At 30.9% G+C, this 27,781-nt stretch overlaps 1 protein-coding gene across 1 annotated transcript; it reads right to left on the bottom strand.

The window, feature by feature from the left end:
- Positions 1-26,974, bottom strand: Smp_141100 (putative xenotropic and polytropic murine leukemia virus receptor xpr1; the record flags this gene model as incomplete). Its single annotated transcript, XM_018793403.1, has 7 exons — positions 1-480; positions 3,555-4,368; positions 7,575-7,854; positions 13,228-13,431; positions 21,124-21,394; positions 25,252-25,431; positions 26,921-26,974. The coding sequence occupies 7 exons, from the start codon at positions 26,972-26,974 to the stop codon at positions 1-3; spliced, it is 2,283 nt and encodes a 760-aa protein (XP_018647919.1).
- Between the last annotated feature and the right edge of the window lie 807 nt (positions 26,975-27,781).

Genomic DNA, 27,781 nt, shown 5'->3' with positions numbered 1-27,781 from the left:
TCATTTTTCATTCTGTATCCCGTGTTTACCATCCATGAGTTGTGTATTAGTTGATAAATCTTGATTAGATTCACTGTTAGAAATCAACGTAATAGGAATAGTACATGGTGATTCATTTTCAAATTGAAAGATCCTCATATGTGATGGATCCCTTGTTATTATTTGATGATCATTAATTACAGTATTATTATTAAGTGTACTAGGTAATTCATTATCAGGTTGATTTGAATGACATAATTCATTGACAGATGATAAATTATCATGTGATTTCAAAAATTGTTCAGATGAATTACAATTAGAATTAGTTACAGAATTACTAGGATTATTTGATTTATTCTCGTTGTCAACGACATTTAATGTACATTGATCTACCGGTTGATGATCACAAATACCAAACTTTCTACCCGATGTTAAAATAGATTTTGTCGGTAATTTTTTTGTCGGAGATGGTGAATAATCTTCTATGATCCCCTGAGCCGGCTATAAAGTAACAGTAGGAATTGATTGATTAATTATAGTGAAGTACAAGTCTATGAACGGATTGAGCATTATCATTGACATATATGATAAAAAACAATAACGTCAACAAGACTGATATATCTACCATTTTTATTCAATGAAATTGTACATGCGTTCTGAATTACTGAAGATCAACAATGATTATAACGTTACTTTGGAAATAATCTAACTGTTCAACCATTCAATGATTAAAATCTATCAAAGCAAAGAATCTAGTAATACTAAGTAAAGACCATTCGATCGAATGTTCAGGATTTCTCAAATAAGTATGAGAAGTACTAAGCCAATGTTCAATATTATTGCATTTTACCCATTTAAGAATTATGAGATGCACCAAACTATGAATCCTTTAATGACGATATAATGTGTAAATGTGAATTTCTCTGTTTAAACTAGTTGAAACCTTCGGAAAATTAACTATTTGTCAGACCTAAAGATGTGTAAGATTGATTTTCTGTTTAACTCTAATTTAAGCCATCAAGTGAATCCCATAACTTGGTAAAAATGATTGAATAATATAGACAAGTACGTTAACTATGAAATACTCGGTGAACAATTATATTATCACAAATCACCCGTTTAATTGACCTCATTGATAGTAATATTAATGATAATAGTAATAATAATAATAATCTAAGCCTAAGAAGCAATTGTCATTTGAAACAGGAATCAGATTTCAATAAATTGAAAAGAATTCATACAGTAGTAAAATAAGTAATGCTTTTCTCAAAAAGGATCAATTTAATTTCTGTTTGTACTAGTTGACCACTTGAAAAACATATCTATATTTCCATATTACAGATTCATTTCTACAGTCCTACTTGAAAATAGCAGTAATCAGTGTTTTGATGGTTTATATGATAGTTCAGACGTATTTCTATCAAAGTTTTGTCCTTAATTAGTTATATTTGTGAAGAAAAACAAGTATATTTAGGTGATGAAGTATCACTGTTGCTACAACTGTCATTCATTAAGAAAACACAAGTACTACCTAGTATTACATTCTTTGCTATTTAACAAATCACAAGATGAATGAATAGGTAACTGATATGTCTATGACTTTAGTGAAAATCTTTACAAACTCTATATTTCATCCACCTAATGTTCAAGATAGCTTACTTAAGTTTAAACGATATGTACGATCTGACTCTTTATAGCGATATGAGCCAGGTTCAGTGTGTCTATACAAAAAAGAAAAACACTAGTTTCGTTTTTCGAATACTCTGGCTATATTAGAAAAACCAGTAGATTACAAGAAACACATCTAAGGCTTTCAACTTTTACGACGAACATGATATTAGTCAGTGTTATTTTAGAACTTGTATGATAAATAGATGAACTATTTTACAAAACTTTGAATTGCGTTTTCAAAATATTTCCAACGAAGCTTTCATTGAGTATTATTGTAATAGATTCTGAAAGGAAAGTATTTTTCAACCTAAGATTTTAGTGGCTCTCGATAAAAATGATCCTATAATGTATTATAATAAAATTACGTTGCACTATAACGAAGCAAAAGTTTTTACTTTTTAATTTTAGACATTTAATCAATGAATTGTAAGTTATTTAAAACGAGTTCAGGGTTATAATTCACTTGATTAATAGATAAGTTATTTGGAAAACAAGCACTGAAAAGTACAACATTCCTTCAGAGCTGCTTTTTCCATTAGGCAAAAAAAACAAACTCCTATTATGATCAATGACTTAATATAAATAACTAATGGAATTTTACCTCAAATAAGTGTAATTATATTCAGCAAATAAACAAAATAATGAGGTATTTAATGTTCTGCTTTTTTGTTATTTTTATAACCTTTAAAGCAGTATTACTTACATAACCATTGTAAACTAGGTTACTGACTAACAAATATTTAATACTTACCGTTTTATGAAAAGTTTCAACGAAAAAACAAACAGTAATTACGTGATTTTAGGTAAAGTTACTTAGTAGACATCACTGGAATCCAGGCCACATATTTCTTCCTATTCGAGACTAGTCAGTTAGATTAATTACATATGATCATTGACCATGATATACGTATAATTTTTATGGATCAGTCTTTTTATTTTCAAAATTTCATTAACGGGAAACATATATCGGACATATTTACTCCATCTTTATCACTAGTTCGTATATTGTGTAAGAATCCTTCAATTTGGTGTCATAAGAATCATACATTTTCACATCTATCAATATGTAGCTTGGTAAAAAGAAATATTGAACTTAAACTAACCTTATGGATAAACACCAAACGAAAGTGCTGTGAATATTTATGTAATCGATATGTCTGGATCATGTCTTTAGTAGAGGTGTATTCTATCTAAACGGGGCAGAACATATTACTACAATTGGGAATATGGTAACAAAGAAAGTTTTACCAGTATTCAATGGAGATTTCAGGTAAAGTCAAAGAAAAAACACCCTGAACAACTATAGTGATGGTCGCTAAGTTAAATAAACGATCAGAAATCTAATAAATCAACTGAAAATCGAATTGCTGGATTCTAACCTATAAATCTAAAAATACTATGCTCCCTATGAGATCAAAAACATTTAGGTGAGTGTACACTGGCGAAGTATCCACCTAACCCAAGTTTACGATAAAGAATTATATGTATATTCAACGGACTTTTTCAGAAGTCACTTAAGTTATTGACCATAATTCAAACCAGATTTGATAATCTAATGGAATACTAAGAGATGAATATGGGTAAGTGAAGAAATATACTATCGTCTTAAGATAAAAATCCTCAGATTTAATTAAATTATAAGACTATAACAAAGTGGTTTACTTCCTTGTTTATACCTAGTCTCAGTGAACATAAAATGTCCTAATATATCTAATATCCGTCTCATGTTATTGTTGATTATTGAAGGTTTAATTACGAAGTACGGGACAAAAATGGTTATCCTTCTACAAGCTAAAATATCTTGTATTCTATTTTAAATAACATGGAAATATTCAGTCTTTAGAATGAAGCTTTTATACTATGAAGTAAATGAAAGTTATGCACTAATATATATTGTGACTCACATCAAGCCTGCACTTTTCATAAGGTTCCCCAGATTCATTATCTGTTTGTTGATTTAGTATAAGAACACGTCTTTCCCTTGAATAAGGCTGAGACTTAGAAGCAGTTGGTTGGTTAGAATTCGATTTTACTGGTGGACTTTCATTTGATTTCTCTAATGAAGAATGCTCTTCTCTAGAATAAAATGATTGGTTAGATGTATTTGGAAGATTATTGTCATCTGCATCATCAGTAAATAAGGTAAATGTAGGTTTATTTTCATTTGGGTTATCAGAGGTTTCATTGATCGACAACTCGTAATTAGCGTCAACTTGATGATTACTATGTTTCGAATGAGACGAACTTTTTCCTAACGATCTCATACGTTTCCAAAATCGATAAAATGGATTTCTCTGTTTTTCCTCTTGTGAAAACAAATCGTTGTCTTCCATAGAGGCTTTAACTTCTGTTAAATAGTTTTCGTGCTCAGTTTCCGTAATATCGTATATTCTTCTAGATCTTAAGTCGGATGCTTGAAAATGACTGAGTTTATGTGGTGAATTAAAAGATTTGTCCCGTGTAAAATCAGGTACACTTCTTCGGCTATCATTCGGAGAATATCCACCCGGTTTCCCTGGATATTTCGAGTGAATATTTGGTCGAGCCAATTTTGAATTAAATACACTATGAGAATTAGAATTTCCAAATGTTGTCAATGATGATGTTCTCGGTGGCCTTTTAGGTAGAGGTGTAATAAATATATCACGAACAGCTCTAAATTGACCGCAATTATTCAAATGCTCATTCTCCAAACGAAAGAAATTCCATATGAAACGTCTTGAATGAAATCAATAAAGATACGATTGTGATTTCAGAGATTTAAAAAGGTTTAAGAAAGGGCAATAGGGTCTTGATAATAACCTCATAAGTTCAGTTGGTAACTGTTTGTTATTTTTGAATCTGAGATACAAATAATTAAGTAGTTATTTAGAATCCATTAAAAGTTTTCCTCGTACACGTTACTTTGTTGAAAACACATAAATATGATAAGATAGAACTTTATATATTTTTATTGCCCTGGCTTCCAAATGTAATACCGAATATAGCACACTATTTGACTGGTGATTGACTCTTTTTATGTATTGCAAGTAGAGGAATATAGTGAAAAATGATGAACAGGATTCCGCATCTTCTTTGAAGTCTGTCCATCAGCCAACCGTGACTAAGTCATTGAAATGATAAGCATCACAATGTCTACAGTTAGCGACCACAGCTAGGGCCCTTAGTTGTTGTCGTCTCTTTCACCAACCTCTCCTTCGGCCTTTTCACAACAACCCAAACCTATAGTGACTTGACGTAATAGTTAGACACTTACTTCAAGAACAGATACTACTAGAAGAATTCCTGATCAATGAAAGTGAATGTTCCAAGACGGTAAGTAGAAACAACTCACGCTTAAGAGTTGTAGGTACTTGCGAAATACAACATAATGTAAGGTCTTTCAATGAATATGTCTGGAAAGAAGACATTTGCCCTATGACCTTGACGAAGATCATTGAAAGGCTGACTTACAGTGTATTTGGATGAGAACAGCCATATATTTCAACACAGAATTAACTCATTGACTTAAATTTAAGTAAGTGAAAGTGGGTTTGAACCTGAGACTTGGAGGCTATAAATCGGACACCTTAGTCACTAAACCACTGTTTCTTCTACAATAATGTGTGCTGTGTTTTTACAGACTGATAATGATCCATTACATCACTTCCTGATATATTGACTTCATGGTAAACATTCAAAAACCCTTTATCTGACCGAAATGAAATAAAAACTCTTCGGAAAATCAATAAATGAATGATGTATAGTCAAATGAAAAGTAAAAACTATCTGTTTTCAACTGAGTCAACAACAAATAATGAGGCAGGTAGATTTTGTTTATCACCTTTTGACAAGAAGCATTACCAAGAACGGTAAAATGTTATCTATATATATTGTTTACTTTTTTTGAAAAACGAAATACAGTTCTACCTTTCAAGCAGTCAACGATTTGCCGAAATACCGCACCTTTTACGAAACAAATTTATAGAAAGAATTACAACATTTAATATCATAAGATATGAATATATTCCATTTTCACTAATCCTTTACTGTTTAGCTTTTTTTCTGTAAACACAACTATGAACGGGAACATTGGATCTAAGATAAATGTATGTTATTTTTAAAAGAGTACATCTTACACATGTACCTAAAAGAATCGAGTATTAAGACAAAAGAATAATGTAGTGAAGATGGTGATACTAACAGTAGTAACAAAAAAGAAGCATTTGAAAGAAATATCAAAATAAAATACACACAGTAACAAGATTTTCAAGATTCAATGGAGGACACAGAAAGAATAGTTTAAAGTCTGTGTTAAAAATAATAGTCTACGTCAACCAAAATATTTAAAGATTGATCTTGACTGTCACTAGAGGGCAAGTATCTAGAAGATTGTACCTCTATGTACATCTAAAGCGATAAGTGAATAACATAATGGATCGGTCCTGTGCCTTGTATATATAATTGTTATTCTTTGTTCAACGCATTCTCTTATTTCACTCAATATGTTATCAAAATGTGTGTGGTAGCTTGATTTAATATCCAAGCTTCGTAGTTGATGACGATTCAGTTTTTTATTAAATAACTCACTGGATTGTTCATTACTGTACGTTTTCTTTGTTTTGTTTTAATGTTTTAGAAGCTTCCCACTTGGGTGAATCATTAATCACCAAACACATTGAAATCTAACAAATTTATTAATCATATAGTAAATTCATGTACAAATATAAGATGGAGAGTCAGTTCAAAGAGGGAGACAATCAAAAAATATGCAGACAGCAAAAGATTAAAGGTGAACAGTAAATAACTAATCAAGATCATGTTCGACAAAATAGGCTGTCAGTCGTACGTGGAGAAATTCGAATACCTCATTTCTTTCTGTAGTTTGTGCTAATGTTAATGTTCAGAAGAATAACAAAAACTTGACAGCGCAGGGTTGTGGAGATTGTCGAGTTTTAATTGAGATCTTGAAGTAATAAATGTTAGACCACCATTAAAAACCTAGAGGCACTAGACGACCGTTTCGTCCTAGTATGGGATCCCTCAGAAGTGTGCACACACGATCCAGTGTACTGTATTCGAACCCAACACATTCGGTCTTGCGCACAAACGCTAAAACTTAGTCTTAATATCTGACTTCAACCAATCTACGATATTGCGCGGCCATCTCCGATTGTCTTCGGTGGCTAACTGCCTCATACTTGACACAGTTGACTTCCACTGGTCACGGCTTATCACTATAAACCCGACAATTACCGCTCGAAGATAGTCATTAGTGAGCAGGATCGTGTATGTGCACTGCCGACGAGTCCCACACTAGAACGAAACGGCAGTCCAGTACTTCCAGGTTTTCAATTATGGCCTAACATTGTTTGGTTCATGATCCCAAGGAAAAGCTTCACAATTAAATTATCTAGTTCAGAGAACGGAAAATGACTCATCTAAGTTATGAATTTCCTCCACTGACTTTATGTAAGTTTGAATGATAAGAATATTTTGAGAATTGGCTTACACACACAACGTTTCATTTGTTATCTGGTTTAACTTAGGACAGAATTGTGTTAATCGAACAGGGACTTAGCAGCAGTTCATGAAGTCATTGAATTTCGATATTAGCCAGATCAAGAACTTTATACTTGTTTCACATGATTCATAGTGTATTAAAAATTAATTGATTTCTTTGCTACAAATACATTCAGTCATTATTCTAACTTTATAGTTTCATGTTGTGTGTATTTTCCTACACTTTAAAGTTGAATATATGTAATTAATTGTCCTTGTTAATAGTTATTCCGGAAGCTTTACTATATCTGATGGCGACAATTTGAGGTAATCAACTGATATGTTAGGTTCATTACTATCCCGGCCAAAAAAGGAGTACTACATATCAAGTTGCATCAGGATAGAAACATATTGTAAATGAGATTAAAGAAGTCTATACATACCGAATAACTTCAGTTGTCAAGAATATTGTCGTGATAATTTCCATCCGTGCAAATCCAATGCGTTCAAAACTTAGACGAGCTATCCATGTTAAACGGAGTACAAAATCTTCAATGATTGCAAAAAAATAATAACCTCTATATCTGTAGACTAGTTCATCACGTAATAGTTTATCTTCTGACCGACAATCTAATAAACCCCAATCCATAAGAATATCCCATGCATATGTATAACCAGATCGTATAATACTAGATATAATATAAGCTACCAATGGCCAAGTACCTGTTAATATAACAATATATAAATTGAAAAAAGTTTAAATCAGTAATTATTATAAATGGGTAAATGAGTAAAAATAACTTGTTGTAACAGAGGATAGTAAATCATAAATACTTAGGCGAACTATATTCTAGGAAGAATAAAGATAATTTATCAAAAAACTTTTCTTTTTGACAATAATATGTACTAAAGCTATACAATCGTAATTACAGTTAATTAGAATAAATAAGCCTAGAATAAAATAAAATATTATTGAATTATATAAACGATTATCGAGAATGTTTTCAATTTCTGAAAAAGGACTGAGTAACAGACCAAGGTGAAAATAGAATACAAATAAAATATAATTATTATCTTGAAGAATATTAAGAAACTGTGAATGAGTTAGTCAGTCAGCTACGACGTAGGACCAGGCACATTTATGCATCGGTCCAAGTTGCCATACCTCATTAGCACAACAAAATGAACACCGAATTCATAGAAGTAGTTAATTTAGTGGTGATAATATATAAAACAAAGGTTGTATATAAGAATATAGTATAGGAAGAAAGATATGAAGCAATTTTATTCTCAAGGTTTAAAATAAGATAAAGAGTGTATATACCTGCGCCACTGTGATCGATTCTGAGCCATGTCACACAGAGTTTTCAACCATCGGTTACGATAGTCACGCGGACCCCAACCAAGTAGTCTGCATCTGCCAACATGGCTCAGACTAGAAGTTAGTGGCTTCAAGCACTGATGCCACGTTTTGGTTAGGCCACCTCTAACTCTCTTCCAACCATCCCCTACACTAGTCAGCATTGCGCGTCGTGGTAATCGGTGTTCAGGCATACGTAACACGTGGTCCAACCATCTCAGTCGATGAAAATTCACAACCTCATCAACTGATTCACCATCATTCCCCAATACCCTGCGTCTAACCTCACTATTACTTACCTGGCGATCCCAGCAGATGGGAGCAATATTTCTAAGATATCTGTGGTCGAATACTAGTAACCTACGAGTATCTTCTACTCTTAATGGCCATGTTTCACAGCCGTGAAGTAGAACAAAGAGAACTGCTGAGTTGTATACTCGTCCCTTAATTGATAGATGGATATCTCGTCTTCGCCATAGGTGACGTAAGTTGGCAAAAGCCAAACGAGCTTTCTGAATCCGTGCTGAGACTTCGTCAGACACCAACCCATTAGGGCTGATCAGACTTCCAAGATAAGTGAAGTTGTCGATGCGTTCGATTACTTCACTTCCTATCCTTAGTTCAGGTGTTGATGCAGGCCAGTCCTGGAGTAACAATTTACATTTGGATGGGGAGAAACGCATCCCAAACATCCTGGCATTATTACTCAGTTCTAACAGAAGACTCTGCATTTTGTCAGCGTCTTCACTAAACAGGACTATGTCATCTGCGTATTCTAAGTCGATAAGTGAACCTCCTGGTAGAAGATCAATTCCTGAAAATTCAGTCGACGAGAGCGTTATTTCCAGCAACAGGTCTATAATGAAGTTAAACAAAAATGTGGATAGTGGACAGCCTTGTCGGACACCACTTGAGGTTGTAAAATCAGATGACAGTCCGCCATAAGCTCTCACTCGACTGTTAGTGTTCGAGTAAAGAGCCTTCACAAGGTTTATGTACTTCTCGGGTACACCTTTCAATGACAGACACTGCCACAGAGCCTCTCGGTCTACAGAGTCAAATGATGTTTTCAAGTCAAGAAAAACTATCACTGTCGGACACCGATAAGCATGCTTGTGTTCTAAAACCACTGTGAATGAAGAGTGGCATAATGCCATGAATAGCTTGAAAAATACAAAATACAGGAAAAAACCATGAATGTCTGATAAATAATTGCTAAAATAAATATATTTTATGGGAAAGAAACAGTTGTTTAAACTAATTGAATTTACATAATAATAACTGGTTATTAATTATGAAGAATTAATGAACAAGAAATAACAATAGATTATCGAATATAGAAGATAAATATTTGAGGTGTGCAGTTTGTCAACGCTTCCCAATCTAGGTAGACTATAATGAATATGATTAATTTATGAATCAAACTCGATTAAAACAAAGGAAAGCTTGTTTATATGATGACCATTTGTTAGTCCAATTAAATGGAATAGCAACCACCTGACCAGTAAAAATGATGATTCATCTATGATATACTGTTGTACTCTATTTATCCACTAATTCAGGCAAGTTTTTATTCGTGCCCAAATTATCATAATAACATGCAAGTAAGATATCCTGTAGCTTAGTTTTTGATAATAAAATATTAAGTGAATATACTGAATAATAACTGAAGAACCAGTTATTAGACTGAAGTATCTATTTGTATATTTAATCTATTAAACAAATAATATGCAACAGTTTCCAATCATAAATTGAAATTTAGGAAGATTCATTGAGTCTCTTAAATATAATTCTAAAATGATATAAGTGAGAAAGGCTTTGGTGAAAGGTTACAAGAGGAACGTGTCTTATAATGATCAAGGATTCTAACCTGAAGTTAAATGAATTACTTCTAGGAAAAAAGTTTGTTCAGTGAATTCAGAGAAATTAAATGTAGCGATAGACATAACAGTCTGAAAAAAAATTCAGGCAGCTTTCAAGTGTCTTTTAAGTCTTTTACAATTCCGTTACATAATTAAGAAAACGTTTATAAACCTAAAATTTAACGAATACACAAATATGATTAGTTAGCCCTGGGAATTTTTAAGAACAAGCCTTAGAATAATAGTTTGACTGTCTCACAAACTATTTTCATTTTAGAAGTTGAGAAAAATCACTTTCTCAAATTGATCTATATGGTTTATTATACTGATTAACAAGCGATAAAGACCTTCATTTAATAACCATACAGAAATCAATCATGATAATTAATAAAGTCCTATTTATTGTGATTTTTTAATACCTCGCTTGAGTTAGTGAATATTAAGCACAAGCTATCAGAGGGATGTCAAGATTGGGCCATGAGTGTTTCAATAAAAATCAACCGCCTTCTAGACTTAGTGACATTCTTACAAACAAACAAATAAGATTAACAACTAAAATTTTATATCTAGGTCTTGTAGCAATTTTCAGATTAAGCAATTATAGTGTATTGCTAAAGAATCTGTATTTGGAGGCTTGTGATACCATGAAAGTTTAACGTGAGTTTTCATCTCAATAGCTTGTGGTCAGTGGTGTTCCCCGTAGATATTGACTTTCAAATTTATTATTGATGTAGGTCTACAAAAAGTAAAGTGAAGATAGACCTCTGTTTGAAAATATACTTTATTTCATTTTGTATACACAGATAGCAAAGTCCTCGACTGTTTGAGCGCTAGAAAAAGCAGTTATCTGAACATTTCGTAAGAAAATGTAGTAATACTTCCCGAGATAAACCAAGGTCTGAAATGGTTGAGAGAACTGATAAGTTGAATAATGATCATTGTTTTGTAATATGATCTATTCTAGTATACCTAGACCAAAAATGAGAGGCTAAAATTTACTAGGTAACACTTTTTCCTGCATGGTTACTATAACTGTTTTGTGAAAAATAAACAAAATTAGATAACTTGTTGAAATATCTAGATGACAGGAACAAGTAACCCAGATATTTGAACAGGCCGCCAATCAATAAGTGGTCTCATTTAGACTGTCATTAAAGACTTAGAAGCACTGTTCGATTGTTTCGTCCCATTACGATACTCCTCAGAAGTGCGGATCCACGACTCCACATCCGGGAATCAAATCTGGGACCCTCAGTCAGGTGTGAGACAGTTATCCACTACTGGAAATGGATGGGGTCTGGGCAGCACCGTGAGTCGGTTGGTGTCAGACATTAACACCGTTGGATACTGCCTCAATGGTCTAGAGGCTTAGCAACCGCATGTGAAACAGATGGCCTTTGATTCAATTCCCGGATGAGTGGTCGTGGATGCGCACTGTCGATAAGCATCATACTAAGACGACATGACTCCCCAGTGCTTCCAGATCTTCAATGGTTGCCTAATTAAGATCGGTTCGTGATTTAAAGTATAAATGCTTTGCGTTGTGTTTTAATTTGCTATAATAATTCAACAAATGTTCATTCGAACTACTTCAAATTCGACTTTTTGTTTACGTCAAAGTGAAAGCCTATTGGGTATTAGGGATAATCTATTAGGCTATTTAAATCCACAAACGGACAGTTATTTAGTTCTGTAATGGGACTTCTTAACACTGTGCACCTATGACCCTTAAAGTCCCAGCTTAATAATTCTAATGGTCAAACATTCATTGTAAGACCTGAAGGCTCTGAAACCGATCCTTGGTGGGGGCATGGGTACGTTCTGATAAAGAGTTCAGTACTAGAACGAAATAATTATTCACTCTCCCCTGGTTTTCAATGGCACCACGAATAAGATCAATATTCGTCAAATACTGTATACAAATGCGAATTCAGTGACAACCTTCAGCTTATCAGATTGATAATTTTTCTAGCTGCATTTTTATCAAACATTTATCTGAAAATTAAATTCTTCATTATAAACATTGAACTGATTGTTTCTTGGAAATAAAATATCGAGAAACACCACATTCATAATGTGTGTCGTGAAAACTATTTATTAAAACATTATAAGCAAAGTGTTACGATTAATCGTTTTCCAGAAAATTTTGCTTTACATACCGACGCCAATTTACGTCTTTAAAATGAAAGAGTCTAGATTCTTATCCGTGAGTAAATCTATGGAAAAAATGAGAAACCCTGGATAAACAATTTTCTTGCCAAATTTTCACTGCAATAGAATAACATAAGATGTAACTGAAAAAGTTTGAATTCGTTAATAAAAGAAACTTGAATGGAATTTAATCTAATAGAGCTTATTAAAAGTCATTTACAAAACCATAATAATTGACTGAAATATAAGAAGCATATAATGAGTACTTAGCTTCTTAAAGTTAGTCAGGCCAGGTAACAGTAGTAGTTATTACTCATGGAGAATACCTCTGTAGTAAAAGTATCCTGAATAGAGTGATCTACTATAAAGTATCTTACCCACTCATATAATAGTGAACTATTAACCGAGACTCAGGAGTTTGTTACGAAACTTATAAAAAGAATTAATCACAAAGACAAAGTAATTATCGAAAAAATCTTTACTTTCAGAAGTTATTCACATGATTTCATTTCAGAAACAAAATCATCATTTAAAAACTATGGAATTCTTTCAACTGTCCCACTAACTTTTGAATACATACATACTGAGAAGAAATACACAAAACTGAACGACCTAACATAGAGGGCACTTAAGTTCCGATCCATCCGTTTGTTGTTACATTAAGATAAAACATATCTAGATAAAAACAATATGACGAATAACAGGCAACAATTAATGACTAACCTCGATCGAATGCCAGCCAGACACCACAAGTAGATACTAGAAATGCTGTAGAATATTTCCCTGCGTTCAATAAATGAGGATTGGCTTTTTTAACATCCATGTCTCGATAACGCCTCAAACATTGAGCGAATCGAAACCAAGACGGTAATACCTTTAAAATTGGATCCAAACCAAAAAGAATACCTTCACATTGACAGCTATTAGCTAAGAACACGAAAATAGAAATATTCATAAGCGAAAAATAAAGCCGAAAACGGAATAATTTGCAAAATACGATGAATTCATTGTATTCCATTACTTTGTCTTCAGTTACATAAAAGTTAATATTTTTAGTTGTTTTCAATTATTAACAAGATGTTTAATTTAAATAATAAATGGTCAATAATATATATGGACTATGTAGAATGTAAAGGGAATTAAGAGCCCAACTTTGTAACAGGAATTTGTAGTTGTTTGGGAGTAAAAATTCTGGAATATTTAAGATATTATTACGCGATATAACAGAATGATAAGTGTGAAATATTGAGTGAGGCCTTGGAAAAAGTAAATCTGTCTGCAGTAAATTTAACTAAGTTTAGAAAATGGAGCCAAATGATAATCGTTTTCAAAACATAAAAAGGTAAAATTATTGTATTACCAATATGATGAAGTGAACAGCAGTTATCAAATAAGATAGGATATTTATATAACTTGTAACCGTGACTTAATGATTGTTCCAATTACCATAAAAAACAATATAAGTTTGCAATAAAAACGTATCTTTTTTGTTCGAGTCAATTTTATTGTCAATTTTAAGGAACCAATCGGAAACAAATAAAAATCGTCTTCAGGAACTTTTGATAATAAGTTTGACCAATAGGTCACCGAAGACTGGTTATAAAAGCCAACTTGGTGACTGAACATATGGAGTAAAAGGGCTAACGGGAGAACCTTTGATGATTAGTTGAGGTTGAAGGTCGTTTTCTCCATGATATAATTCTAGCTGAAAAACTTTCTAAAATCAATGAGCTCGCGACTGTTGACGTTCAACGATGGTGATAGTTGCACAGTCATCACTGGTTCTATCAGATGATTTCTGCGTTGTATCACGAATTGACTGCAGTTAAAAATGTTTATCAAAACAGTGATCTAAGGGTGCCGTGTTCATCACAGTATTTGAGGATTATTATTGATCATTGTTGAAGTGTTTCAAATCTAAATGGAACAACTGCATAGTACTTCCTAACTTTCGTTGATTTTTCGTCAAATAATAACACACCAGAGCTAATGAGTTTTAGTAATTTCAATATTGATTATCGATTAACAATTATAGATAAATTTAAATAATAAACAATTAATAACTATAGAGTAATAAATTTAAATAAAAACTAAATATCATTTTTATTCAATTTGAAATTTGTTAATAAATGTAATTAATTCATTTTCTATCCATATTAATGTGTCAATACCATGAGAGTTCATTTTAACTCTTCACTATAATCTACCTTACATTAAAATTTGTAAAATTTTCATAAAAAGGTAACAAACCTTTTTTTAAATTTTTTTTATTAATTTTGTGCATATAACAATCATTGATAAAAAAACATTTTGTTCTATATACCTTTTTGATTGTTATTATAGGCATGATAATGTAGTAATCTTTCCACTTATTTTTTTTATTGTGTGGTACTTATTAATCAGTTGTAGATGTAATTTTGAAAGGACTAATACTTTTCGAGAAATTCTAATTAACGTTATATCTTGGATAGATTACCTACAAACAGTCAGCGTGAAACCAGCCACATGTGTACATAAGTTCACGTCGTTACACCACAGGCGTGACCATTGGAGTTCAACTCATTGAAGATAATGGTGGACGATAGCGCAATTTTGTGGATTGGTTGGAGTTAGACATTAACACAGTTAGATACCAGCTCAGTGGTCTATAGGTTAAGCGTTCATGCGCGAAACCGATAGGTCCTGGGTTCGAACGTCGTAAGGCGGGATCGTGGATGGTCACTGCTGAGGAGTCCCATACTAAGATGAAACGGTATTCCACCGCTTCCAGGTTTACCATGATGGTCTAGCTTCAACTGTTTCATGAATTCAAATAATAAATTACTATAATATCCATAAAACCCCTCTCTAAAAATAAAAATGACATGATGAATCCTATCACAAACATCGAATAAAAATGTATCCCGAACAATTTAAAAAAGACTCAAATTAGTTATTTTTATTCTTATTTAGGAAGTAAAAAATTACAAAACCATTCATGAACAATAACTGTTATAGTTTGGATTTATTCAACTGATGAAACTTTTAATGAACATTGACAGTAGCCAAATATTATAAAAATATTTTAACCAAGTGTTTCATTGAAATAAAATGTTTTGATCTTTATCAAACAATCAAATAAGTATACTGTTTATAAGTCTTAAATTTTATAAAAGTACTCACAAACAATAACTATAAACATCTACAATAAGTTCATTTAGTATTGTTTGTTTGAATCTTCCCATCGATGTTTTAGGACTGCAACTGGTCAATCTCTAATTGGCATATGTGCATACTGTGCGTATTGCCTCGATAATATGTTAAAATATTTTCATTTCAGTATTTTTCACGAGATGGGATATACAGATAATAACATATCAACAATCTTGCAGCAGTAATACATCAGTTTAATCATGAAAATTATTTGAACATAGAATAAGTATCAAAAGTTAAATATTCTTAATTAGAAAAGAAAGTTGTATGTAGTCAAAGACTTCTGAACAATCACATTGATTTGTTTAAAGAACTTTTATGTTTAGTGATTTCTGTGTAAAGACATTCATAGTTATTTGTTTCAGAAATCAAGTTCTTACTCCTTGTGTGACTACTTCAAAACAATCTAACGTTAATCGCATTCTGTTATATTGTTTCGTTTAAAAAATAAAATGTTTAAATTTTTCAATAACAGGATCATTATGGTAAAAGAACCAATTATATGGTTGAAATTTTTCAAGTTTATAGCTTTATCATTAACGCAAAAACTTTGAGTCATTTATTCCTTATAAAAGCCATGAAAAGGATGAATAGCAACTGGAAAGAACTTGAAAAGATCGCCTAGGACAGGGTTGGATGGAGAGTGCTTGTGGGCGGCCCATGCTCCTCTACGAGGGGTAATGGGCGTAATTAAGTAAGTAAGAGAGGTATGCACTTAGTTCATTAACACAAGGGCTTCGTAAATATAAACTGTTTTGTATAATCATAAAATACAAATACCTTGGTTGAAATTCTTGTATGATCTAGTACTATACATTTGAAACGATTATAAGGGACTTTGCCAAGAAGTTGTTACTTATGAAAATAAATATGTACTATCAGTAGACATTTCAGGAGATTGTTAAACGCTATTGATATTATGAACCGCATAAAGTCAGTACAATATCATGACTTGATTGAAGTAAAACATGTACACCAGTGGATTTCAGTTTAGCAGTCAAGAGGTTAGAAGTTCACACATGAGAACAAAATTCAAGAATTCGAGCCCCTGTATGGTCAGAGAGGTCCAATGTTGAGAAGTTCGATCTCATGACAACATAGATGTTCAGTGCTTCCAGGTTTTTAATAAGTGCCGAACTTAGGTCGATTCGTGATTTCAATACGATATGCAGCAGAACTAAAAATGAATACACACTGTTATAGTTCGCCTTATTCGATGATATTTCAATTACGTTATATTACTTTCTATGCACATAAAGTGCGTAATTAGCAAATAATAATCATGACCAACATACTAAAAAAGTTTCAGCGGAGTTGAGATGTGCGCGGAAGTGGAATCGAGGACACGGGTTTCCTCCTATTTAGTTACTATATGGACTCAAAAGCTCAATGGATAAATGAAGAAATGGATTATAGCTCCAGTATCAGTATCACCATTGTGATGCAGTGAACCTAGCTGACGAGCTTCAAATAGAACGAAACACACATCTTGGATTCTACTGTTAGACCCATTTCAACAATATCAATGCAATGCGCCCAGGCGAAATATATTTCTGAAAAGGATGATCAGATGCCGTCCTTAATATTAACAAAGGGAAAACTTGTATCTATACGTTTACAAAATTAAATTATTATTTTTGATTGTTATAGGGATATAATTTAATGTCTTTTCGAAATAATCCTAAACCACAGATGTGAATTTTGAGAAAAAAACAGAAGAAATCTTAAGTAAAATAAAAACTCCGGTAACTCCAGATGGTATTTAAACTCAAGTTACTTCTCAGAAGAAACGGATTTGCACTTTTGTATATATATATAAACAGTGTACTCAATCACATGACATACTTAGTAAGTACATTGATTTCTTCTGATCAAACAACTAGAAGGAAAACATGAATTTACATTTTTACACGATGGTTATATTAAACACATCTCATCAAGTCATATTTTTAGTGAATTTCAGGCTAGTAATAATACTCTAAAATACTGGATTTTTATAAAAGGTACTATTTTTTTACTAAAGAAATTACAAAACCTGTCTAAGACCAACTCACCTAAATGACAATATTGCAGCGATAAATAAGAGATTTTTAAGCTTATGGAGAAAAGTCCAGTGACACAATGATTTTGATTATAAATTGGCATTAGCTATAAAACGAAGAATAATTTAACAGTCATTTGAATTTCAGTGCTTAAGCTATTGCAAAGAGCCCAATATAAGTGTATTTTTTGTCATTAGTTAATCGGTTCACATTTCCGCACATGAATTTAATTCTACACCTCTAGGGATAACCATTCATTGCAACAGGTAAAAATTAAGTTTTACCAACAACATAGTGTATTTCACAAGTCACAAGGTTTCGATTTTGAAATTAGTTACTAGTTGTCACTTGATTTTAACGGGACAATAAAATAGATTATGTACATAAGATATCTCGTTGTTGAACAATGGATAATAATTTTACACAAATAAATCTTCAAGATATCATAACAAGCAAAATACTATAACCAGCCGTATATTAATCAAAAACAAATAAATTTAGAAAGCATTTCAGGATGGAAAATAAAAAATCACTGACTTCATTAATCGGTCAATTTTGGCCAATCTATCAAACCAATGTGTAAAATATGTATAATCAAAAGTTTGTATACCTTTTTTTCTACGTTTAGTTTTAACATAGCATTCAAATCTACTAGTTAATTAAACCATTTACCAGAAAGTCGTCGCTAGAGAACGCGTTAAATACCATTTCCATTGATTGCTTCAAATAAACATGAGTTAATTTTAAAAAAAATAAGCTAATACCAGAAATATATTGATAAAATTTACACTGTATTGTATGAAGTTACAGATGAAGAATGTAAAAGAATTTCACGCTAAAAGTAGGCTATTATTCCCTCCTTTATATTTTGAAATTTCTCACCAACTCTTGATGATCAATACAACTATAATGTATATGAAACCTAGTACATAAATTACTGTGACTTAATAAAAGATATGAGGTGGTTAAAATCCACTTGTATAGTTCAAAACAGAACTAGATGACACATAAATTACTGTCGATCCGTCCTGATAGCTCTATAATGAGCCAATAAAAAAATCTTTCAAGGTAGAAAGAAACAAGTGTTGCACTTTAAAAAAGAAGCTAGAACAATGAAATATTGATAAAAAAAGTCATGAAGAGAATGTATGGTTCTGGTAAACATTTCATAAGTATACAGAACGAAACAATGAACACTAATCTTTTTAAAAATCAATTGAAAGAAGTTAAATTATACTTCAATCATAATTTATAATTATAAGAAGAAAATACACAGAGATTAATGGAGAAAATAAAAAGATCAATTAGGTAAGATGTTTTCTACAATTAGATTAAAATCAACTTGCGACACAACTTATTCACCTAACTGTTTCAAGGTTAGAAAATATCATATTACCCTAAAATGGTGTTTGTTTCGATAATCCTTGTATTATTCTATCAATGTTTAAGTCTTAAACATATGATAGACTATATCTTATACAAAACACTGACATCAAGTTTTATTTATTGTGTACTGAGACGTTCCTGAACTCCAACCTAGATGATTTCGAATAATTGCTTAAGTAAACTTTAGGTTTTTAATTATCGAAATCATCATTTACATTCATAACACTTGAAAAACTATTATAAAAATATGCAAAAAATAACTGAGGCTTTTAAAAATAAACCTCGTTTATTTTTTCAGTAAACCACAAAACTACATAAATTAATATGAATACAAACACAAAAAACTTAAGATACTATTCAAGTGAAATGTTTTTCAGAAATAAAATAGGTATTCTGCTGATGCTTTACTGAGTGACCATCAGTTGTTTGCTTTCCTCACTTCTGAAAAATAATCTTGTAAAGATGTCTGTTTTTCTCTTAGACATAACATATTACAAACCGGAAGAGTGAAGACTAACTGTAACTGACAGTTTCCCTTCAAGTAGACCATAAACTTAAATTTATATTGAGTGAAAAAATATTGTAGGATTACAATATTTACATTAACACTATAGAAAACTATCCTTTAAACTATGTTTTGAATTACCTATTTATAAATAAATTATGCAATCCAATTTGAATAAAATACCTTATTATTGAGAATAATATTAATACTATCTAAATTACACAAAGTCTTAAGTGGACACTGTCAACAATTTTACTCTATTTTTAACAAAGCTTCCTTCAATACTCATTCCAATTTTAAGAATTATTTAGAGACAACCTTACCAATGAAAGATTAATAGATAATATCAAAAGAACAAAATCCCAATTTTTCATGAATATAGATAAATATATTTTTAACGTAAAATGAAAATGAACATCATCAATCATATCCATCCAATTTATGGACTCTGTATATTTGGTTTATCAAAAATTGATACATGACTATAATATCTGGCTATGACAAAAAGAGTACCATTCCAAAAATGAACACATTCTACTATGTAGACTAATGTGCTGAAAACATAAACTAAAGTACCAAAATGCAATGATGGAGTTCAACTAGGCAACAAAAGCACAGAAGGTAGACAATTTAACAAAAATGAAATAATCATTTTACAGATGCATTAAACAAATCAACAATCAAAAAGCTTCAGAAATTACATTTTGAAGCTTTAAACGTTTAATCACTATGAAGTTTAAATTTTCATTTTCTATCTCTTTACAGTGATTTATATTCAACACTTTATTTATCTATTTTCCTGATTTTACATGATCAAACTTAGGAAATCACTCAAGTTCTAATCAATTGTAAGAAAAACGAAATAAATTTACAACGAATATGGAAATATATTACTGTTTAAACAAGCTTTTGACTAGGGAAGAACAACCAAGTACTCCAAGAAATTAAATAAAGAGCAAGCTTTTAACAGTCTATTGTCAACAAAGATTAGATCCAATATTCAAACCTTAATTCCGTTGATTAGTCATAGGTTTACAAAATTACATATTGTATCAAATTGCAAATAATTTGGATGATTATTAATGTTTCTTTGCAGCTAAATACTTTATATGACTAAAGATATATGAGATTTTCCTTCTCAGTTATTTTGTTTATTGACATTCATACATTCTTGAGTTTTTCGTCATTAATCAAGCTATCGTAAACAATATTCTGGGTCATTTTACATCACTGTCAACAATCGATGTTATTGTCACGGACACGTTTATATTTCTTTACTACAACAAATGGCATCAAACTGTTGTTAATCGATTAAACCTTGGTTATTATCTCTTACGAAAACAGCGTATTTTAGCATTCTACTGAATCAACTTTTTTCTTGATCAACTTTTTTAGGAATTACTATTACACAAATCATAAAATTCTTACATAAAAAAATTATATCTATCCGATCAATATTATGTATATATATGAAATTAGTCAAATAGCACTTACCTATAATTTCATTTGAATGGGAAGCACAAGAAGGAATTGTTAAACGTGTTGAATTAGAATATTGACTATTATGTCCCGTAACTAGTGAAGGTAACGTCACAGAAGAATTTTGTGGTTTGTAACTCATTCCATTAGCCCAATCAATTTGTGATGAATAAAAACAAATAAAATAAGCTATATCTGGAAATATAAAACTTAAACTAGTTAGTTGATCTGCCAGCCAAAAATCTGCGAAAGACACTTTTGCAAATGGTGCTCTGATAATTCGTCCCTGAAAAGAAGAAAAAACAAAATAGAATAACTGCACACATAGATATGACAGTATGAAGATTTCGTGTACATTCACATGAATAAATTTAAATAAAAAAGCGTTAATATGTAACCATAGAAAAGATTAACTGTAGCTAATAGTAAGATTCAGGACACATGTTTCATCCTATTAGTCCTCTCAAGATGCACATATGACGATAGAGACTGATCAGTTGCAGTTCTTAACACAAATGAGTGAATAAAAACTATTGCAAATAAAAATACAACTGTTAAGTCATATGAAAAACCTACCAAAGACAGTTTTTTTCGAGGTAAACAGATTTATACTACAGAGTAAATTATATTATAAAACTGAGATGACCCAATAATCGACCATTTTCGGATATGTAAAATGTAATACTAATGAATCTAAATTACATTAATGAAATAAGTTATGTGGTATTTCAAAGATATAAAATAATAACGAATAGCAATCAAAAAACAGCACAAAGTAAACAGATAAATATAAACACGAAAAACAAGCCTGTGAAGAGTTTGCAGAACTCAGTTAATAAAAAAATAAAACGTAAACCAGATCATATGACGCCGACATTAAGGTAATAACAAAAAAGAATATGATTTTCATATATATCAGTAACTCTTCTCTTGATCTATATACCTTTTTTTATAGATTTTAAAAAGTATTACATATATGCTGCTGTAAAAATTAACGACATAAATCGATTCACTTTTGATGTTAGCTACATAAATCTGTTTGTCTATTAGATCATGTTCATATGCCGAGTTTCTATAAATTAACGTAAGCTAACTTGATTGAGATAATGATTACACTGTTAAACAAAAATATTTATATCAAACTTGGTAAATGTATATACTAATTATTTTCTTTTTTTCATACGGATCTGGTTATATATGCATCACGGCATCTTGATTGCAGAGTAGTATTTTGAAAGATATTACACTTTGTCATATAATGAGTACACCTCATCACTAGAGACAAACCAAAATTGCCATCACAATAGTTTTATTATTCTCTATCCTCCTACATTTCATATTAAGAGATAACTGACTATTTTGATGGAGTTTTGTTCTATGAGCTGGATAGATTGGTCGTGGAGTTTCCATCGTCCTTTTGAACAACAAACCAAACATCATCTACAAAATAAATTGTGCCAACTGCAACAAACACTACATTAGGACAAAGCGGACACTCTCATCTTCGCCTGCATGAACATCAATTAGCAGTCAAACACCATGACATGTCTTCACTTATATCCATGCACGTGGACAACTACAGACACACATTCGACTGGAAAAATGTGGAGATTTTGGATAGAGGCAATTCCAAAAACACCAGAGAATTTTCAGAAGCTTGGCACTCAGGTCAATCAGCAATAAACAAGCACATTGAAATCAATCCAATTTATCAACCAATCAGGAAAATTATGCAGAAACATAGGAACAAAAATCAAACCAATGGGAGATACAACCAAAACAAAGAAATAAACAATGACAGATTTGATGTCAACAAGAACCAATCAACATCGAGGTGCACAGGACAAGCTGTAAACCACATGTGGAGAAATTCAAACACTTCACTTCTACCCGAAGTTTGTGCTGATGATGTCGTTCAGAAGGACGATGAAAGCTCCACGACCGAACCATCCAGCTCGTAGAACAAAACACCATCAAAATCATCCACCTGAGCTAAAAATCTTCTCCACCATAACTGACTATTCATTTCAAGAAAAATATGATGGAATAAGTCATATTGATCAAGAAAACTACCTTGATTTATTTAAGTCCTTACAACATTACACTAATTGAATCCATTTTTACTCATTATATCAAAAATTATTAAGAAAATTGTCCACACATTGGACTTAGAAGACACTTTTTACATTCTATTTATAAAAATGTTTTTCTCAGTTTAGACTTATTTACAGTATCCACAGATTTTCGAAACAGTAAGTAAAATTGTATCTCCTTAGTCGGCACTACTAAATAAAATGTATTAGTTTACTCAAGTATACAATTTTCATGTGATTGTATGCAAGAAACTTAGGTTACTAATTTACTAAAAGTTAAACAATAAATATAATAGAATTCGTACTACAAATAAACACAACAAAAGTCTAGATTTGAAATTTTATATCCAAAATCATTAAATCCATCCTACTTTACCCTTTTAGGAAGTGTGCATCACGTAACCATAGTTTAGATTACGCTTTCCTATTACATGTATCATTATCGGTAACTTATAAAACTGAAACAACTACAAGTACCCACTTTATTTGGTCTATTAAACTGAATTACCGAAAGTAAGAAGAAATGATAAAGAGTTGATATAAATGCTTATTATTAATTTTCTCGTGATTTAATTGATATGATAATATTTTAGAGACCTTATTTGAACGATAAAATGTTGGTATCAAGATTAAAAACAATAAGATAATAAAAAGATCAAATATCGTTGATCAGCACTAAAAGTGAAATGAAATACTCAGCAACTGATTGAGAGTCCTGCAGGTCAGTCGCTACTCAAATAGCTGATCATTATCGTCTTAGAGTGTGGAATTATATGAAATGGATTTGTATCAGTTACTAAAATACTTCAGGTACGCATTGCTCATGAGTGTCAACTATCTCTCAACCTGAATTTAATATTTCTTATCGAGCAACCCCGAATGCCTAACATCATAATAAGTGATTCTCATCACTACATTGACAAACTCAGAAAGTATTTTCAATACATTGAATTCTTTTAAAGAAAGATCCAAGACATCAATCATAAAAATTAACGATGAGATTTCAGTAGGATAAAGGGTAAATTAAAACTAATAATAATGATGATTTTTAACTGCTTAATCTTTGTTTATATTATATAATCACTCTGTACTATGTGTTCTACCGTCTGTTCCACTGTTTTTTGTCATTTTCTTGTTATGGTTTTATAAACTAAGATCAAGAGTTTTATTTTATCGAAATAAATCAAAATTGATAGATAATAAGAATTGTCACATCTGCAACTAGTCTCATTCCTCGTAATAAAGGAATTCATAGACCAATTAGAATAGTTTCCTTGAAAATTTCAATTATTAATATTAAAAGCCCTCTAATTTAATATAAATATTCCACCAGTTTACACAACAACACTTAGATACTATCTTTATTAATAATATTCCTTAATGAAAAATGTATATAAATCAATGATTGTAAAATGAAATATATTTTTTTTCGGCAAATCAATCGTTTACTATTCATGGCAGTTGAGAATAATATTAATCATATGACTTTGTTATGAAATAATATTATTGTCATTTAGATTCATTTGACAGCGTATAGAAACAAAAAAACTCAATATTAATTTTCAAAATAAGATTTTTGACTATTTTCTATGTTTTAACTGTGTAACTGTACAATTAATTCTGTGATATATATATATATATATATATATATATATATACCGGTAGTTTCCATGAATTAACTTTCATATACCGAATAACTAACTAAATAATTATAACAAACTTACTGGTGAATAGCTGTGTGACGGATTCTTGAAGTTGTTTTAAAACCATTATATATGGAGTCTGAAGTGTTGAAAATCAAACACTCATCTCTAATAATGTAACTGAACAATAGTCGAACTATTTGATCTTATCATAAGATTTAACATATTTAAAATGAATTACCTACTTGAATATTGATTGTTGAGTTGTTGTTTAGAGGAAGCTACTCATAGCTGTTAGCCAAAGTTATTCAAAAGGATATATGTCAATTATTCTTTGTACATTCATGTTGAAATGATTAACACATTAATAAAACAACATTTTAAATTATATTAAATAGAAAACTTACTAATACACGTAATAACCAACGACGTGCTTTGGAATGAGCAAAACTAAACGGATTGACTAAGTAAAGTGTCATGAATGAAACAAGTACCAATGGTGATGCATAACCAGGTGAATGTAGAACTTCACTAAATAAGAAATAAATCAGCGCACATCCCCAAATCATAGCAAAGAAAAATGAAATCTATAATGAAAAAAACATTAAATATTATGGTTTTGAATACAAGGTGACAATAATAGAATCTATATTTATTTATAATATCACTAATAATTATATTGAGATTTAAGCGAAAAAAGTAAAACGTGAAACTAAACGGAATAAAGTGATCACCTTTTTCCTGTATTTTATTAAATATTTATAATACAGACTGAGAAAGTATAGGAAACAATCTAGAAAAACCAGTAACTGTATCAACATTTACTCTTTCCATTTGAGAAAAGTATACCTAGTTATACTACGACATCTTGATGTATCACTTATTCAGAACACTCCCAAATGAACCGATAACTGTTAAAAATATCCTCATTATTTAATTTACTCATTCCAAAGCGTTCAAATTAATGACAGGCAAACTGAGTATCTATGAAGAATACACACATATATGCTTGATGGATAGGGTGGTATATTTCAGTTTATCTGATTTTTTTCATAATAATTCCATGTTTACTACTTTCATTGATTGTTCCAAGTGTTCCGTGACCATATAATATGTTATTTGAATGACTACAACACTACAACTCTTCCAATATCTGTCATCTTTTTTAGAACCCCATTCACTGTAATACATTAAGACATTTAACAGCAAGAGAAAATTTCCAACGAATATCTGCTGAGAGAATCACCAAAGATTATTTTCTGATAACTTTCATTAAATAAATCATAAGCAAAACAATTAATCAAATTAGAGAATTTATTAAATAAGTTTAATTAATCAAATAAACCACTATATTAATTTGTATATGTAAGATAAATTGTTTCCGATTAAAATTCGAGTTATTTTTTCTACCGAAATAATATTGAACAAGAACCAGTTGCTACTGTTCCAAATCCAAACCTTACTTGTTCTAATTTGTTTACCAATATCCCTTACATAAAAATTGTGCCTTAAAGCTGAACACATTCATTCATACTTGATTATCATATTTTAATTATAAGTTTACCAGTAAATACATATTTTTAAAATAATGAATCATTTGTACGAATATTTGTCAAGGTTAGAACGCATAGCTGGACAAAAATTGGGCGCCGAGTATAGAGAAGTCATTATATGCGAAAAATTATATTTGAAATAGTCTCAGCGATTGGAATTTAAATAATTCCAACGTCTCATCCGGCTGACTTGTCTGGACTTCCTCAGGGTAATAATCAAAATCATTTGTTATTGTTAAAATTAAACGATTACCTATACTGTACGGTGTTAACATATTTGGTATATATATATATATATTATCAATTACTATATCTCAGTTAAAATAAAAGGATATTTAGGATTAGTTTACCATAATTAGTCAGTATCAGTTTAGTGATTATTAGATAGATTGAATATTGATCATAAGAAAAATAAATTTATGTAGTACACTCAAAGTCTGTAGTTGTATCCATTCAATGGTAAAAAAAGTACACATGTACCTTCACTAAGCCAAATTATTGTTATTCTATGTCAGACATTTACCATATTACTTTCTTTTAAAAAATTTGCTAAAAGAAATTCCATTTCATATCCCATATTTAGCTTATTTATGAATTCAGCTGTGAACTGATGTTGGTATTATTCACTATCAAACTAAACAACAATTGTTTTCAGTTGGAATTGATATCTGTAGTTATATATATAATGAGAGTTATGCTGCTTGGATGTCAAAATAAAACGCAACAAATGTAAACCATTACAAAATATTTCATTTGAACCACCCATCAGTTCTATGGTTATGCTTTTAAATTTTCATTTTCCTTGTATAGAAACAGAGAACGGATAACTTACAATTTTAAATTTATGATCACGAAAATCAAGTGAACATGAATAGCCAATATTGATTTCCGTACCCTAAAGCATCAAGTATAACCTCTAGTGAATGAGGTGACAAATAGTAAGCATAAAGATAATGATTGTAATGCAATACTTTTGCACTGTGAGTTATAGTCGAGTGAAGACAATCTGTAACTGACTTGGAGAATTCGTAAAATTTACACAATATGGTATCTCTCTCACTGTAATAAAAATATGAGATTCTAAAATCGATAATAAATAGTTGAATACATAAATCCATCGTTTAAATTAACCTTCTGTGAAGCATGAAATCGCAGCACCCTTCTTGCTGTTTTATGAATAAGTCTACACACATACAACAAGATAATAACACTCACTTTCATTACAATTGCTTTCAAAAATAACTGAATTGGAAACACCAGTAAATATTAAGAAAAAACACAAATGACTTCATTTAAAGGCCCCTTCAACTGCTTAAAACATAACTTAATGAAATATTGGTGAAAGATTACTAGAACCGTTTGTTGATCAATTGTATTTAGATTA

Source organism: Schistosoma mansoni, chromosome 1 (assembly GCF_000237925.1).
Source record: "Schistosoma mansoni strain Puerto Rico chromosome 1, complete genome".
Lineage (NCBI taxonomy): Eukaryota > Metazoa > Platyhelminthes > Trematoda > Strigeidida > Schistosomatidae > Schistosoma > Schistosoma mansoni.
Note: the sequence above shows the minus strand (reverse complement) of the source record. Positions and strands in the feature narration are given on the sequence as shown.